The sequence below is a fragment of the Zeus faber genome (genome assembly GCF_960531495.2).
Source record: "Zeus faber genome assembly, chromosome: 7".
NCBI lineage: Eukaryota > Metazoa > Chordata > Actinopteri > Zeiformes > Zeidae > Zeus > Zeus faber.
The window spans coordinates 16057821-16076030 of record NC_137203.1 but is presented as its reverse complement, the minus strand read 5'-3'; the positions used below and the strand labels follow the sequence as shown (position 1 = coordinate 16076030).

At 42.1% G+C, this 18210-nt stretch overlaps 1 protein-coding gene across 2 annotated transcripts in view; it reads left to right on the top strand.

Moving 5' to 3' along the window:
* Window positions 1-18210, top strand: part of pcsk5b (proprotein convertase subtilisin/kexin type 5b) — a 59021-nt gene that overhangs the window by 36505 nt on the left and 4306 nt on the right. For both annotated transcript variants that reach the window (XM_080004452.1, XM_080004453.1), the window contains exons 12-20: window positions 5279-5467; window positions 5699-5835; window positions 9990-10118; window positions 10323-10425; window positions 12725-12918; window positions 14375-14459; window positions 15972-16075; window positions 16585-16723; window positions 18039-18154. In XM_080004452.1, the coding sequence (XP_079860578.1) occupies window positions 5279-5467; window positions 5699-5835; window positions 9990-10118; window positions 10323-10425; window positions 12725-12918; window positions 14375-14459; window positions 15972-16075; window positions 16585-16723; window positions 18039-18154 (1196 nt within the window). The remainder of the gene's footprint in view (window positions 1-5278; window positions 5468-5698; window positions 5836-9989; window positions 10119-10322; window positions 10426-12724; window positions 12919-14374; window positions 14460-15971; window positions 16076-16584; window positions 16724-18038; window positions 18155-18210) is intronic.

The window sequence follows — 18210 nt, the reverse complement described above, 5'->3', positions numbered from 1 at the left end:
ATGGCAGACACCAAATGCTTGATGCATCCCTTGATGCTGTTGTCCCTTAAGCCAGACGGCTTAAGGGACGACAGTCTCAATCGAAGAGCTCGCTCAACATTCAGTTTATTCCTGTATTTCATCTTCGATGCCACAAGCTCCGAAAAGCCAGTCTCACAGAGATACGTTGTCGGGAAAGGCATCAGAAATCGCACAGCTCCGTCGGACAGATCGGGATACTTGGAAGCAACATGAAGCCAAAAGTTTGTCAGGTGTTTGTGTGAGAAAGCCAGTTTCAATGCGCTGTCGCAGGAGAGATCCACAAGATTGCCCTTCTATTTTGCGCTCAGGCCTGCGAGGGTCTCGTCACTGTGGCTGGCAAAGGGGTTTTCGATCCAGCTGCACATCTGGGATGGGGGAAGTATTCGCGCAGCTTGGTCCTCAAACCATGCAGGTGCTCTTTGACATGATTGATCACGGTAAGGGGAAGCCGCATTTCTTCCTTTGTCAAAAAATCCGACAGATTCTCAAACTAGACAGATTCCAAAGTTTTACCGGTCAACTCACTTGGCCCACATATCCATTTTCTTATGGTCGGTTCTATTTTATTCTGGGCATGGAACATGGTCACTGCTTTTCCTTGGAGACTGAGGTTGAGTCCATTTAAGTGGCTGAATATGTCGAGAAAGTATCCCAATTTAGCCAGCTGTTCAAAATCACTGAAGCGATGTGCGAGTTCAAACTTTGTGTCGAGGAAAAAGCACCCTTACCTCAATACACAATTCAGAAAGTCGCGTCAGTACCCTCCCCCTTGAGAGCCACCGGACTTCAGTGTGTAACAGAAGCTGCTTATGGTCACTGCCCATCTTGTCACATAAAACGTAAAATATGCGCGATTGCAGTGGGCGGCTTTTGATGAAGTTGACTGCTCTGATTGCCTCGTCTAGAACAAACTCTTTTTTAGCTCTGCAGGCATTTTATCTGCAGCCAGCGCTTCTCTGTGTACACTGCAGTGGACAGATGCTACTAATGGAGCCACAGCTTTCACCCGGGTGATGCCTCCGCTGTGCTGGTCCAGCATCGCACGGGCCCCATCAGTGCTCACTCCCACGCATTTGGACCAATCAATCCCGTTTGAAACTATCAATGTGTTCAGAATGTCAAAAATGGCCTCAGCAGTTGAATGCGGACCTCTTCTTTTATCTCTCCATTGTTTTCATACCTTACCTAGGCAAGCAGGTTTGACAGATTTGTGATGTCTGTCGATTCATCCAATTGGAGGGCATAAAAACAACTCTCTCATACGCTCATCATCTGCTGTTCTGACACATTCTCTGCCATATCGTCAATCCTGCGTTTGACTGAGTTATCAGACAATGAGATGAGGTGGATTGGCTTGCACACCTTCTCTCCCAACATCACCCCCACTATCTCTTTTGTGGCGGGAAGAATTAAATTCTCCCAGATTGTATGTGGTTTACCAGCCTTGGCTATGAGTTGGGGCGACCCGATAGGACGCTTCCACTGCCTTTACGTTCTCGGTGCCCATACAGGATGTTTGGATGGCTTTCTTCTTGCCCTGATACTAGTTTATTATCGAAAAGTTCAAGCGGCTTGGACATGTACTGTTGGTGTTTTGTCTCGAGGTGACGGCGCAGTTTACATGGCTTCAGAGCTTTGTTTGAATAAAATCTCGGAACACACCATGCCTAGCGGTAACGGTTCGTCTTCCGTGCCTGTCCAAAAAAAATCCCAATGCTAAATATTCAGCACCATACTTGTCTGAACCTTTCTTTTTTGTTTGACAGGCAGGACTGTCCCGCCTGGACAGTGCTTGTAGTCAATGTACCAATGGCTTCTTTCCTTTTCAGTGTGCCTGATGCCAGCCAACCATCCATTTTGATTATCACCTTAAGTTAAAAATGTACAGGTGCACGTCGATCATGGTCCGGCTTGCACAATCAATCGACGTAGTAGGCCCTACCATAAGTTCTTATATATCAGTGATGTCGAATTTTTGAAGGTTTTAAAGAAAAAATACCATTAAATCATTATTTATTTTACACAAAGCATTTTTTTTTAATTATTAATAGATTTTTTTATTTTTATTTTTTTCAATAAAATCTGTTTTGCCCATGATTTGGTGGCCCGCTTGCAATACCTTCCCCGCAAGTCGCACAGCACCTCTAACTGTAAAAGACATGTCTAGTGTCTGAGTAGCATTTTTAAGAATAAAAATAATAAAATGTAAATATATATTGACCTGTCACCATAGAGACTGGGACGGGTTTCAGTTGCTCGCCTTTGCAGCGAAGCTCCACGGTTCGGATTGGACTCACCATTTGTCAGTGTTGTTTCTTTGTTTTGTTTTGTTTTTGTTTTTTTTCTTCCCGAAAACAAATAATTTTAAAAATATTTGTACAAAATAAGTATTCATGATAACCCACTATTTGTGCTTTATTTGGATTCGGCTCCACCCCTACTTTATGGCAATGTTACCGCTTTCATCCCCGCACACTTCCATTCACAGCCGTTCAGGCAATTTGCCGGAAATTATACTACTTTGACAGCGGGGAGATTTACGGAACAACTTTTACGGAACATTGAGGCGGGCTCCCATTGCCACATGACGCCAATACGGACCATTGCCAGTAGATTTACGGCTCTCAGTGCAAGTGGGAAAGGGGCTTTTGTAAGGGCTGTCCTAATACCTGACTAACAACCAACCCCCCCTAAGAAAACACGTGCCCAAAAGATTGGTGCTAAAGATGATAAAGCGTTCAGCAAACACCCCCGCCCCCCCCCCCCCATCCTTCTTTCTTTCTCACTTCCCCTCTCTTGGTCTTGTTTTCCTTCCCCCCCCGTGCATTGTGTGCGTGTTCTCGCATAAGGCCTTTACCACACATGCTGATCCGGAGCTTCGGAGCTTGTCGCTCTCGTCCTGCATGTGGGAGTCTGAGCTACGTGTTGTGTGTTACGGTGGCTGAGCAGGAGACCTGTACTCCTCTCTGTAAGGCTCAGTGTCCGCAGACTGCGGCATTATCGCTGTGTTCCTGTCTGTTGTGCTTGGCTGCACCAGTCAGCCCTTATTAGGCGTATTGAAAGTCGAGCTTGTGTCAGAGGAAGGCATGGGCCTCGGACCTCTGTGTTTTGGGATCATTTGTTTTGGCTGTAGTGACATTCTACATGTGTGGACCGTTTTTTTCAGCCCCAAAACGATGTGCTCCCTTTGTTGTATTTTACTTCCCATGTAGTCGGAATTTATTAATAGTGAAATGTAAATTTGAAATGAGCACTTGCACCCAAGTTGACTCACAGAAAGATAGATGTTGTTGTTCCAGACAGTTTATAGACTTTACAGAGTTATGAGTTGTTGGTTTGGAAATCAGGCCTCAGGGTTGTGAGAGAGAGGAAAGTGATTGACCAGGTTTTTTCCAGAAAAATACTACGTAGGTGACACGAGAGAGTCCAGACAAACTTTCTTTGCTATTCTACTAATGAGCTAACTGTTAAGGTGAAATGGTCAGTAATAGCTTAGACAGAATGAGAACAAAAATGGGTGATAAACAATATATTAGTCTTTCTGTCAGTGGTAAAAGATGCTGTACATTATAACGTGTCCTCCAATGGTTCACCGTGATTGTGAATGTTGGCACCTACACTCATGTATTTGCACCTGCGAGGGTATTCCCCCCCCATATTTTCTCTCTCTAGCTCGCAAAATAAGTCAAGCTTTCACATCATTGTCATGTTCCCACACACCCTCTGGCTGGCCCCTCTTAGTGAGTTTGGTAATGTCTGTCTGCAATCGCCCGCTTCGCTCCCCTTGGAGCACACACAAGAAAAACTGCCTGATCTGCGTGCAATCAGGCTGGTCTTAATCGGCTCTGCATCTGCTGCGCTCAGTCCCACACGTATGGTTCAGATGTCTGTGTTGTATTGTCGGGAAGCCAGAGCTGGGACGTCAGCCCTGGTCTCCCCGACCATTAGTGCTTTCAGCTTTCCAGTTGCTAATGTGCAACTTCTGGAATAGATACATTTTATTTTCTGGTAGTCCTCACTGCTCATGCAGTGAGCTGTCTGTTGCGTTAGTTGCACTTGTATTTGGGGTAACGTATTCATATAGACTTTTGGTTCCTCGACCATTTCTGTTGACCTTCCAGTGAGTAAATGAGTACTGATGTTTACTATATATTGGACCACGACTTGCCTTGAATGAAATAACAAGTAGAGAAGTCGATTTTATTGTCCTTCTTTCACTGTTATGAAGACGCTTGTCCTGCTATACTTTTCATATGACATGTGGATGATCATGGTCATAACACAGCTGACTGTAGCGTAGATGACATCAAGGCATTTTAAAGTGTTAAAGTACTACAATGCCTAAATCACGTCATGTGTAATGGAGTGTTGTTCACACATATATCCCAATTTAAACATTTTAAGATACAGATTTTCAATTTAATCCTTAATTGTTATAGATGGTTATATTTAAATTAAACAATTGATGGAAAAGCAGAATGGCAAAGAAAGTAAATAGAAAATATTTAATAAAAATGAAGTCTTTTATAAGACCTTAAATATGGCTTAAAAATGGAGTTGAATTAAATTGTCCAATTACCCAGCGCTAACCTCCATAAAACCCTTTAGCCCCAATTGAAGAATTAATTCTCAGAAGGCTTCAGTTTGTGCGAATTGACCAAAGCAAATCTTAGCCAGTCAATGTAGTGGCTAACATTTGCACTGCATTGATGAACATCTCTGTATTGTATCAGTAAGGCCTGAACCTCTCAACACTACTGCTGTAACCCTGGTAACTGATTCTAATTGCACACTTTCCAATACAAAATCAACCATAAAAGCCATTAAGGTTTCCTAGTACCCCTACTATTTTGCCAAAACAGATAATTTGCTCACAAGGTTTCCAATAAAGGGCTGTTGCCTAGGATCCTATGTTGAGTTGGCCCACAAACCGGCAAAGCCCCACATGCTACTGCCGTGGAATAGCAACTTATGCTGCTTCAAAGTTTTTTCTTTCTGAAGTCCTTGCATAACAGTGTGGGCCGTCCTCTAAAGCAGAAAATAAAAAAATAAAAATCGTAGCCAAAAGCTGTACTTATACCTACAATACAACCTCAGTTTTTTGTATAGTTAGTTAATTTCACTGTTTCTTGTCAATCTCCACGAGTTGTCTCCCCTGAATGGTCGATTAAAAGCCATGTAAACCGTCAATGACAACAAATAACCAAATAATGTTCTGAATGTTGATTTTTGACATGGTTGTAATTTTTTGTTCCAGAACTATCCGCCCAGAACATGTGGTGCGTTCTGTTTATAAGGCAACGGGCTGTACTGACAACCTCAACCACCACGTGATCTACCTTGAGCATGTTGTTGTGCGCATTACAATCACACACCCACGGCGTGGGGATCTGTCAATCAACCTCACCTCACCCTCAGGGACCAAATCTCAGCTGCTTGCCAACAGGTAACTGGAAACAATGTCAATATTTACTGGATATACATGAACAAGAAAAAGGCTAGCCAAACTAAGCAAAAAACAAAGTTGTTTCTTTGTCAAATCCCAGTTTTCTGTAGACTTCTTGATGTGTGCTTGCATATTTATGTTGCCTTGTTAATGTATGTATTTTAGGTGAACATTTTTGTATTCTATGTATTTGCCAGTGTTTGTATCCAAGTGCATGCTCCTTTTATCCAGGTTGTTTGACCATTCTATGGAGGGCTTTAAGAACTGGGAGTTCATGACCACCCACTGTTGGGGAGAGAAAGCAGTAGGAGACTGGGTCCTCGAGATCCACGACTCACCATCTCAGCTTCGTAGCCAGAAAGTACCAGGTAGGGAAGACCTACGGCATCAACAGCCCTTAAACAAAGCTGTAAAATTAGTAGAATGAAATAAATGTGTTAGTTTCTACCATCTATCACATCAAAGGTGAAGTTAATCCGAGCACGTTTATCTTTCCGACCACCCGTCAAGCTTAGAATCATTCAGTGTTATGCACCAGCAAATTTTGCTTATCCCGAGGTTTTGAGAATACTGCTGTGAGATGAATGAACATACAAAAAAAATCAAAATAAAACAACCACATTAAAGACATCAATGTTAAAGGAATGTTTGAGATGATTATTGTAGTTAACTGATTTATAGGTTCTCGTATAGGCTGTAATGAAGTGAGAAGAGGTAGGTTTTCAGTCTTGATTTATAGATTTCGACTGAGCGTGCTTCTTTGACATGTACTGGGAGGCCATTCCAGAGATAAGGGGCACGGTAGGCAAATGCATTGAAACCAACAGATTTATTTTGTATTAACTGAGCGAATGACTAGCAGACCAGCATTGAGAGAGCAAAGAGGGCGTGCTGGTGTATATTTTTTATTAGCTCAGATAAGTAAGGTGGCGCAAGTCCAGATTAAATCTTTTTTGTCAAGATTCTAGATGCATTATTCTGAACAAGCTGACAATTTCTAGTAGTACAACTAGAAAGATCAGTGTAAGGGACATAACAATAATCATGTTTTGAGGATACAAATGCATGGATTACAGTTTCAGCATCGCGCAATGATAGAATAGGTCGGATTTTAGAAATATTACTTCATCATAGATGGAGAAATGCTGTCTTGGTAATTTGCCTTGGGACTGGAATGACTTGAATGTCAGACAAGAATCCAAAAATCAATACAAGGTTTTTGGTGGTCGAGCTTTCAGGAATAATACAGCCATCGATATTAACAATGACATTCTCAAACAAATGGCATATTATTATTTGGCTAGTCTAACAACTAATAACTCGGTTTTATCAGCATTTAACAGTGGAAATCAGGCCTCAGGGTTCCCACAGTTCATACCCATCCATTTTTTTTTAATTTCTGATAGACATGTCTCTAATTCTAGGAGTTGGGAAAAGTCATTTGGCTCTACCTGTACATATAGCTGTGTATCATCAGCGTAGCAATGAAATTCAACACAATATTTGTAAATAATTTCACCTAAGGGAAGCATAAAGATAGAGAAAGGCATAGGGCCAAGGACCGATCCCTGGGGTACACCAAAATGTACTCTAGAAAATCCAGGAATTGTATTATTGTAACTTACACATTGAGTTCTATTTGATAAATATTCAAGATTCAAGAGGTATGAATGAAACCATGAAAGCACCGTCCCCTGGATACCAATATGCTTCTCCAAGCGGCTTAGAAGTATGCTGTGGTCAACGGTGTCAAAAGCTGCACTCAAGTCAAGAAGCAGCAACAGTGATGTCGGAATCAACAGTAATTAGTAGATGATTGGCTACTCTGGTCAAGGCAGTTTCAGGGGAATCACTGAACCGAAAGCCAAATTGAAATTTATCAAAGTGATTGTTGTTGGATAAGTAGGCAGTAAATTGATCAGGAACAGCCCTTTCAAGTAGTTTCGACATAAGAGAAAGATTGGACATTGTTCAGTAATTATTCAAAATTTGCGGATCAATATTAGGTTTTTTGAGCAGCGTTTTGATAATGTCAGTTTTAAAAGCTGAGGGCACTTACTGGGTTGACTTATTGATAATATGAAGAATAGGACTATTTAAAACAGGAAGCAGTTTTTATAGGGACTAATATGTGGCTTGTAGATTTGGAAGCGGTTACCAGGCTGGTAATGGCCTCAGGGGAAATTATTTCAAACTGTGAAAGAGAGCGGTTGGTCGGCGTCACAGTGCCTGCTTCCATCAAAGCATTAGAGAGCTCATAGTTATCATTCCGAGAAGGGTGTAGATCAGTTAATTTATCTCTCATGGAGTCAATTTTGTTTGTGAAGTTCAGAAAATCATCAGCATTGAATGAAGGGCTTTTGGCAGGGGTATTCTGTGTGAGTTAAGCAACGGTCTCAAACAGAAACTGTGGATTAATTGTATTATTGTTAATCAAGTGAGATAGATATGGTGTGTGCTGAGAGTGCACGTTTATACTTATTAAAACCCTCAACCCAGGCATGGCGAGAAATCTCTTGTTTCGTCATATGCCATCTGTGCTCAAGTTTTCTACAGGTCTGTTTGAGTACACCGGTGTCATCTGAAAACCATGGCACTGATTTCATCCGAGTGCATTTCCTTGTTGTAAGAGGAGCGACAGAGTGTTTTGAGCAAGGCACTATTCAGATTATTAAGGGAATCAGAATTTGCACTACAGGAGTCAAGTATATCAGGTAAACGCTCAGCCAGTATAGACCTAGCATTGCTGTCAATACGGCAATAAGTATGTGTATCAGACTCTGAACAGCTTGGAGTACAGAGCGAAACATGGCATGACATTTTCCGGATAATCAAAGACTTAAGCCAAGGTCTGATGATAATGCATACAATGACAGTTCAGGCACCCATGGATCTGGTATCCTGAATAACGGTAAATTTGCCGTGGTGCTGACTTCTTTAATGGTCACCCACCAGTATGAGCAATCGCCTTGCCGAAGAAATGAGAAATTTGATGTGAAGAAACTTAAAAAAACAAACAAACAAAACTCCTTTATGTTTTCCCAGCTCAAGTGTTCTTCTATCCAGAAAGTGTTGCGTCTTGGAGTTGAGAAATTATTTAACATTTATTTTTGACTTAGCTAATAATGAGATCCTCAGCATACACATACAGTGAGATGCCATTCAAATGCCCTAAGCTGAATCAGTCATGAAAGTCTTGGGCTCAAGAAAGGTAGTCGAATTGGTAACTTCTCAAATCTGGCAGTTCTGAATGGAAACAACTGAGATGCAAGATGCTGTGTCCCCAATCGCCAAGTCTTTAGAGTTAGCTGTGCAATGCCTACATCACCAGGGCTTGACAAAGGAGCCTTCACTGTTGGAGTTCAAGTGAAGCTGAATATATTGCTGTCCAATGAAATTTAAGTAGCCTTTATAAGCTCACAAACTGCCTCAGTGGAAGAAAACACCAAACCCACTGTTACTATTCAGGACAAATGTGGAAAGAAGAGCATGAGGAAGCAGCACGCCGGGTTGAGTATTTCCATGAAGCGCCCCACAGACGCCAGCCAACCCTTTCCTGTACCCTGTATCCACAACCTCACTGTCAGCTCCACAATTGCAGAAGAGGTCATGAAGGAGGCAAAGCAGCAGGCATTGATTCTATTCATGCCAAGACGCTGAATGCTGACTTTATAGCATCTACTAAAGCACTGACTGCCCTATTCCGAAACACCTGGGTTGGAGAAACTATCGCTCATGTTTTGTTTAAGGACCTCACAGTCAACTTCTCGAAAAGACAATCTCCACTTCTGAGTCATGCATCTGTTGAACTCCTTTTAGAGAGAATTGACACTGTTTGTGTTTGTGTGTGTGTGTGTGTCTGTCTGTCTGTGTGTCTGTCTGTCTGTCTGTCTGTCTGTCTGTCTGTCTGTGTGTGTGTGTGTGTGTGTGTGTGTGCGTGTGTGTGTGTACGCACACAACTTTGGTGCCACGGTAATGGTATGCTTTTAAAGTTAAAAGGTGTAAAAATATATATATATATAAATATTTTTATAGTAGTCTGCCACAAAGGATAGTGTAACACTCTGTGTGTATGACTGAGGGGGGAGACAGGTTCAAGTTCATTGGTGGGTTGTTATTATTTGCATAAGTTCATCTGATTGGAGGGGAGGTGTCCAGGATAGAGGGTAATTCAAATATTAATTTCTGTTAATTATTTCCTTATATATACTGTATATATAATACTTTAAAAACATTTCACAATAAAAAAATAAAACCAGTACTACAGTAAGTTATTTTTGTGTAGAACAGGTATAAACAGTATTTTTCACACAAATAATAGCAAAATAAAATGGTTCTTGTAAAAAAACTAAAAAAACATAATGTAACACGAATAAGTTCAATGTATTTTACAATGGCTGCCTGATAAAGCTCTGCTCCCCTTCACTGCTTTCCTAATACCCAGGAGATATGGACTTAGTATCTGTAACATGTATTTATTTGCATAATGACTTTCATAACGATTCCTTTTTTTTGTCTAAAGGCAAGCTAAAGGAGTGGTCACTGGTTCTGTATGGCACCTCTGTGCACCCATACTCTTCTCCACACATTGAGAAGCAACGCTCTGTTTTCGCGACACATACTGATGAGGAGTTCACAGAGGAGTACAACGGTAGGTGGATGAGGCCATGACCATTGACACTTGTTTTCTTTTGTTGAGCAGCAACAGTTGATATTCGTACTGTTGCAAATGGGATATGCAGTAGCTATTAATAGTTGCATCACATATCACTGGTGTAAAACTACAGTTACTGTTCCCCAATAAACCTAATTTAGAGATTTTTGTGTTTTTTTTTCTTCATCTCTGTGCATTTAGGCCCCTGTGACTCGGAGTGCAATGAGAATGGCTGTGAGGGTCCTGGACCTCACCACTGCATCAACTGCCTCCATTACTTCCTCAAATTCAAGAACAACACAAGGTTACAATATTTGATTATTTTCATCAAAACTCAGAAATCGCTTGATATTTCCCCAAGCATTATTACATTTCCCAGGCATAGATATTCTGGGTGTTCTAAACAAGTTCTGAAGTGTTCCTTTGAAGTGCCCTATATTTTCAACCTTGTTTTTTGGGGGGAATATCATATTATACCTTTTTATCAAGTTTCCGCATTGGTGCACTCTTAAGTGACTTTGAATGGGGGGTGGGGTAAGTGTGCAGTTCTACACATGCTCTCGATTATGTATCCCTGAACCTCATCTGCGAGCTATAAATATAATTGACATAGACAGCGTGTGGTACTCTTATGTGCAGTAGTAATCTTGTTGGCCAACAAGTATAAGGCTCAAGGTGATGGAGAGAATGTCCATTCTATGTATGCGTCTGGGTTTCTGTTCTGTGTAGCAAGTTGTCTCTCAGGATTAAAGTGTATTGTAATTGCCTTTGTGTCAGAAGGTACCTATCCCTCTAATAAAAGGCAAGCTCTGCAGGTGCATGCAGACAAACCGCGAGGATGTGGAAGCTTTGGCACTGCCTTATCATTAGTCCACTTTAAAGGTGTATTGCCCTTTTCTACTTCCATTTGTGGAGCAATTGATGAATGAAGTGGGAACAGGCTGGGTCGGGCTCAGGAAGACGTTAGGGTGGGGTGGAGGGGGTGTAAATGTTGACATAATTACATCCCTCCATATGTCTTTGATGGCGTTGGCTTACAGAGCAAGGTTGGAGTTTAGTTTGTAGGTGGTCTGTGTATTTGGGTGTAGGTCGATGGCTCTGTGTTACCTCACAGGGATTGTGGCCATGGTAAGGCTTCTAAGGTTGAAAGAAATGGCCTTCAGTGGAAAGTGGTCCTATTTTGTAAACCCATCTGTTTTCTTTTTTATTTATTTTTTTACAATTTTAATCCAAGGCACTAATTGTTAAGAATTTGTCTTAGAGATGCATGGGCATTTTTGTTGGTGCACTAAGCTTATGTGTGTGTCAGTGAGCAATCTAATACATGAAGAGTGCATCTACACATGTGTATACTCTGTGGTCTTAAGGTTTTGGCATTCTTTTGTACCTTAGCAATAAGGGCCCCATATGGCGAGAAATGGCGTGAGAGGGGGTGAGAAAGGGCTAGGAAGTCCCACAGATGTTACACCTGCGAACCATATAGAACAGGCACGCACACATGGTCCCGCTGCCCTCCATCCCAAACTGATTACACTATGCTATATTGGTGTTAATGTTTAAAATGACCAAAATACCTACACTTATGTGTGTGCTGAAGCATGTGTCGCACAAACAGACACAAAGAAACACAGACCCCCAGCACAGACAAACAAAAACTTCCACATATACACGCACTCTAACCTCATTATGCTCTCACATAACTGTATTAGTGATAGAAGTACTCTATATTCTGTTCTGTGAGAGAGCAGTTGTAATTGTTGAAGGCCGAGGTCAATTTGGGTTTTAATGTTCTTCATAGAGAGCCAGTGATCAGAGTGCATCCAGATGCCTCCCTTAAAACTACAAACTGAAGGGGGGGGGGGGGGGGCGCTTAAGCTGCCATACATGACGCGGCACGGGACGCACAGGGATTTTTTTGTTTCGTTCAATTAGGAAATGTAAATAAAAAATAATAGGGCTGCCCCCTGAAAGTCGACGAGTGGAATCATCAGACTAAATACAAATATGCTCTGTGCGGTAAATAAAATAAATACACGCTGTTTTGGCACCGGTCGGGGGCACCCCATTAGCTGGCACGCGCATCGTCGTTGAGGGAGACGGGTGCGAATACAATTCGACTGACAAAATTCTGAGTCGAGTGCAGAATAATCTAAAAAAACACTGTTTCTATTTGTTTTGTTTGGAGAAACGGGGAAAGCCACGGCTCCACAGCTTGTGCTGAGGTGCCGGATCCAGTCAAATAGGTGCCGGTCCCGGGAACATGTTCCAGCACAAATTAAGCCTTGTGTGTAACGAGTATGATTTGTGAAATTGTGTCATCTCATGCATTTGTTCCTCTGCATCCCTTGAAAATTGTATACTAGAGGTGTACGAAAGTATTGCTGCACTTGAGAAGAGTGATTCTTTATTTTCCAGTTCTTTAATAATACAAATGGATAAGTGTAGTGACAAAACATTTCTCTTAGAACTATTCTGTTGTATTAGCTCCGTTAACACATATCGCCATTTTATTCACCAATAGAAAGCCCCTTTGAATTCCATTCACATCCACTGTTGATCCTCAACTTCCTTCTCGTATTTCTATATATATTTTTTAATCCCAGGATGTGTGTGTCAGAGTGTCCCAGCGGCTTTTTCCGCGACGACAGGAAACGCTGCAAGAAGTGCTCGTCGATCTGCGAGACGTGCGTGGGCAGCCGCAACGACCAGTGCACCACATGCCGGGCGGGGTCGCACCTCAACGAGGGCTCCAACACCTGCGTGACCAGCTGCGGCGACGGCTTCTACCTGGAGCCAGGTGAGGGTTATAAACAATAAAAATTGCCAATATACAACAAACCTAGTGAAAAACAATAAGCAGTAAATATAAACCTGGCAATGAACAAAAACATTAAAAATAAACCTAATATAAATAAGAAAAATGTCAAAAATGAACAATAAACCTAAAAATATACGATAAACCCTAAATAATTGGCAATAAAGAATAATCAAGTGATAAACAATAAAATACACCTAGAAAATAGTTTCCATGCTTTTTTGAATTTGCTTATTTCATTTTCCTTCTCACTTCAGTCACATTTTGAGGAGCAGCTCTGTCTTTCAGTGACACCCAGCTTCACAGCGCTGCAGTGTGCTGTGTGTGCAAGGTTCACCTTTTCTTCTCAAGGAAAGAGTGTTGTAGTTGCTGGGTGGAAATGTATGTTTGTTTTGCTATGAAATGGAACATATTTTTCACCGGTTTGTACTCGACCCTATGTGGATAGTTCTTGTGCGAGTCTGTCTATCTGCACTGTTCCAAAATAATACTCTTAACTTAGCATACTGAGTTATTGATACACAGAGCCTTAGAATGATTGACAGAGCGCAGTGTTAAGTTTGTGTTTGCGAAAAAAAATGGACTAGTAGGTACACACAGTACCCTGTGTTTGTCTCTGTGACATGCTATGTGTCATTAAATAATCTCACAAATGTAATTGACAGAGTTGTGTAGCCAACGATTCACAGAGGAGTCTGGCCTTTTGAACAGCGGTCCTTTAGACCGCTCTGCAACTGTTTCCAGTCCTCGGATAATTTTCAGCTTTTGCCAAAATGACACTCCCCCCCCCCTCCTACACACACACACACACACACACACAATGTTAATGTAATTCTTCTCTGTTGTCCATATTACCGTGGCGTGTATGGGATAATCTTAAAAGTTATGACACAATTACGACATTTTTAGGGGATGAATAATTGTGTTGGCGGCCAGCAGCTTGTGTACCAGGGTAATTCATAAATAATATACTGTTTGATCCCCATGGATTTGACTGTGTTTGTTTGTTTTGCCTTTCCCAATCCCCACTGAGGGCAATCCTGTCCATCTGCATTGCCTTCAAGCGTGTCACGGCCTTTCGTCTACCCTTTGAAATATTAATCTGCACTCACATCCCGGCTTACCACCACTGCAATGTTCTGTCTCATCCTCAGCCACTTTAGCCTTTTGACTTTTCTATTCTACCCACCCCCTTCCGCATTTTGTCCTCTCCTCCTCCCGTTCTTTTCATCCTCAGCCCCTCTTCACCCTTATTTCCTCTCCTTTCCTCCTCTCCTTGTCTTCCTGGTCTTTGCTGCTCTTTCATCTGCACTTCCCTCCCCACTTCCCTCCCCTCTCTCATCTTCTGCCTTCCTGGTCCACCTCCCTTCATTTTGATTATGAGCCTCTTCTGGTTCCTATTAGTCACCGCACAGGACTGACTCTGTCTGTCTCCCAGATTCCAACATGTGCAAAAGATGTCCGGAGAACTGTAAGAAGTGCACCACGTCCAATATCTGCACAGAATGTAAACCTGCAATGAGGTAAGGTAGCGTCCATGACAAACCGCTGATCCCTCCTCATCTTTTCTTAGTTCTGTCTTGCACTTGGAGATTTTGTTAGGTGCAGTAAATAAAAGGCATCAACTCTGCCAGTAAAAGTAAATAATACCTTGCCTTTATTATTGTGTTCATCCTGAAAGTGCTTGCAAGTCTCGCAAACCCTCTGATCAATACCACATAGATTGAATGTGTGACTCAAAGACATTGTTTCATAATTTTTACTGCCCCATTCAAACTACTCCTGACTATTTCTGTTTCCGAGATCAATGAGTTACAAAACGTGCAGACCTTTATTATTGACTGCTTCTTGCCAAGAATTTGAATGAGGGTAATACTCAGTTAGGGGCTTTATTATATAGACTATAATTATTGCACAGCTCCATGTGAATTTCCACTGCAGTGAAACATACCTTATTTAGACTGAGGTTTTGGCTCAGGATTGCAAGGTGGCTTATTTTATTTATTATTTCTCTACCCTGGCTATGGGTGTCAGATTTCCAGTAAAACTTGTATGGGATTACTGCAGTCTTTATCTTCTGAACAGCAGAAATGCAGTGTGGCTGCGCCAGAATGGAACAGTCCGTCCGTCTCACGATGGTTTTCATTTGCGAATTGAAGTATTTTGACACTGGTTTCTTCGTCCATTTCCACTTGGAACCAAAATGATTTAAATGATTAAACATTCGTCTGGGCTGCCTTTTTGGATCCGCTTTTTGATGCCCCGCAGTCCCGCGACCTCTAAATATCTCATCTGACATGTTTTGTCACTATCTCCACGACCGCAGCCTCTTCGAGCCACACTGGCCACACTCGAACCGACTCAGCAGGGACATTTTTAAAGGGGTTGTAATTTCTGACAGGTTATAGAGAAAGCTCTCGTAAAATGTAAGATGTGATGCGGTTATAAGGGTCCGGCACAGCCCGAGGTGGAGGTGGGGACACATGTTATCTTCCTTACATGCCGACGGGAGTGCAGCGAGACAGGCTCTCGCAGCCGCACGTGATCCTCCTGTTCTATTCACTGTTCATTGTCTGTGGAGCCGTGAGGAGCAGCAGAGGACCACACCAGATTCTTTCTGGGGAACGTTAGCTTAACACGGCCCAGCTGTTTTTCAGCTCAGCACGGAAAACTCACCAACACTCTTCACTTTGACTGCTCCAAACAGTGTTAGGAACCTCCAACTCTGCTGTTTTTTATTGACTCTCCCCCCAACCCCCCCTCCATTTCTCAATTTAACTGCAACTGCAAAATAACACTTTGGTCTTGGATAACACTAAAGGTCATCAGAATGTTGTGCGTGCAGACAGGAAATGGTGTCCTGGGAGCTGAGATCCTTTTTTTCCTCTTAGGTCTTCATTACCTGCACAGTTTTCTGCTTTATTGCACTTTTATGTGTGACGTTGCTTCCGTTTTGTGTTGTTTTTCTGTGTGGTGTTTCAGTTTTAATTCAACTTAACACAGCAGCTATTAACTTTCTGTATTTTTGTATCCAGTCTCCAAGGGAACAAGTGTCAGATGACATGCGACCCAGGAACTTACTACAATGGCCACAGAAGGACATGTGAGCCCTGTCATCGGGCTTGTGCCACCTGTGCCGGTAGGACGTCAGGGATTTAACCACGAATGGAATCTAATGGCGGAAAAACATACCTGGAAAAATACCTCCAACAGGATTCAAAGCCTCTCTTAATTTCACTATAATCTGCAAGCAAGCAGGGAACGCTCGGGGCATTCTGGGGGAAATGGACAAAAAATTACACACAGTTTGGAAACATTTGAGGCTCCTCACTAACAAGGGGCCAATTATCCAATTATACCTGCAAGGTTGTCATGTTGAACCGTGATTCGCAAAAACGTCAGAGCACGAGCATTTTCTCAGTCTGCATTTTTCAGAGCTTGTGGATTTGAATTGTCAAAGCATAAGCATTTTGCTTTTCTTCATTGGCATGATTAGCTCAATTATCTCCATAATTCTTGGTTGTTATAATAGGCATTAATGACGGGCCCATTATGTCTCTCATATTATCTTTTTTTTTTATTTTTATTTTTTTTATTCTCTGTTATTTTCATTCTCATGATGCCCTCCATGTTGTGTTTGTGTCTTAGGGACGGGGGTCGAGGCATGCAATAAGTGTGCAGATGGCTACATGCTGGAGGAATGGCGCTGCGTGTTGACCTGTAGCGCTGGATACTACCGCACAGAGCAGAACTCAGACGGAGGACAGGTGCTGAGGTTCTGCAAGAAGTAAGTGAGAACAGAATAAGAAGTGACCAGAGCTTAAACTACTTTGGCTCCGCTATTTCTTTCTTTCTTTCTTTTTTTTTTATGACTGATGCAGGACCCTTGGGAAAAAAAAGTGAAAGAATCAACGAGAGTAAATCGCAGGGTACATAATAAGCCAACTCTAAGGAAAATAAACACCTAAAAAAAGGAATAAATATGTAAATAATTGCTAAAGAGAACCCATATATATATATATATATATATATATATATATATATAAAGAGAAAATTCATAGAGAATAATGAAAACCATAGGTTCCCAGGCCCTGCTTGCATATCCCACCTGTCTCACAAAACTGGAACCGCAATCTCTGAATAGAACAAAAAAAATTATGTGAATTCCCATTGAGCTTGTTAGGATTACACTTTTTGCAGCTATGAATTGGAGTTATGTCATATAACCAAAACAAAAGTTGAGACAGTGATGCCGTAAGGTCCAGGCAGTTAGCAGGGCAGTATTTCTTTTTTCTCTGCACTTCATTAGCGTCGGTCTCAAGACTGCGATGGGAAACTAAGTGGGGAAGCTGTGTGTCACAGCTCAAGTCCTGCCCAAACAGTAAAACAATAGTTGGGCTTTCTTATGACACCATTTTTTCGAAATGATGTGTCAAAGCAAAAAGTAGTTCAGAGGGCCACTTTGTTGTAAAAACCCCGCCGCACTGAAACCAAGATATCGTGCGGAAGCTGATTATTTTGTATCAGAATTCCCAGGTACAACAACAAATCAAGCCTTGGAGTCTTTATAACCTGCCTTAGGCCTTGGATGACTTTTGAGCTTTCCACAAGCGTTTTTCCCTTCCCCGTTTTGAGTCTGTCGTTCGTAGTTTATAATTATGTTTTTGCACATTAATCAAGGGCGGAGTTGTCTCAAAACAAAAAATGTCAGGATTTCCCGCACCACAAAAACCTTAACCTGAATCATGAGATGGAATGGAATGCAGGGGAAGGGTTTGCTTGGAACAGACATCAGTCCTCGTCCTTCATTCCTCCAATCCTTCTTTTAAGGCGCTGTTGGTTTAGCTTCACAGTGAACCCGAAACTTCCTCTCCCACTTCGTCCATCGTCCATTGTCGTTCTTGTATTTCTCCCATGCTCCCCTCAATCTTTCATAGATATAAATGGACTAACGAGGCAGAAATGATCTTTAAAGTAAGAAGCCAGAGCGGCGGCCACTTCACACACTTTAGGGTAGTCTGCAGTGCTCTGGGTGGATATTTCATCAGGTCATTTAATTTCAATAACTATGGACCCCCCCCCCCCCCCCCCCAATCCGGCAGGTGTGACCACAGTTGCTACGAGTGTGCGGGGCCCGGGGAGAGGAACTGCACCACCTGCGTCAGTGGTTACAACCTGGAGGGCGGGGCCTGCGTGGTCAGCACCATCTGCAAAGATGGTGAGCTATCACATTTCACTCCTGCAACATTCATCTGTTCAGGCCTCTGATTTTAT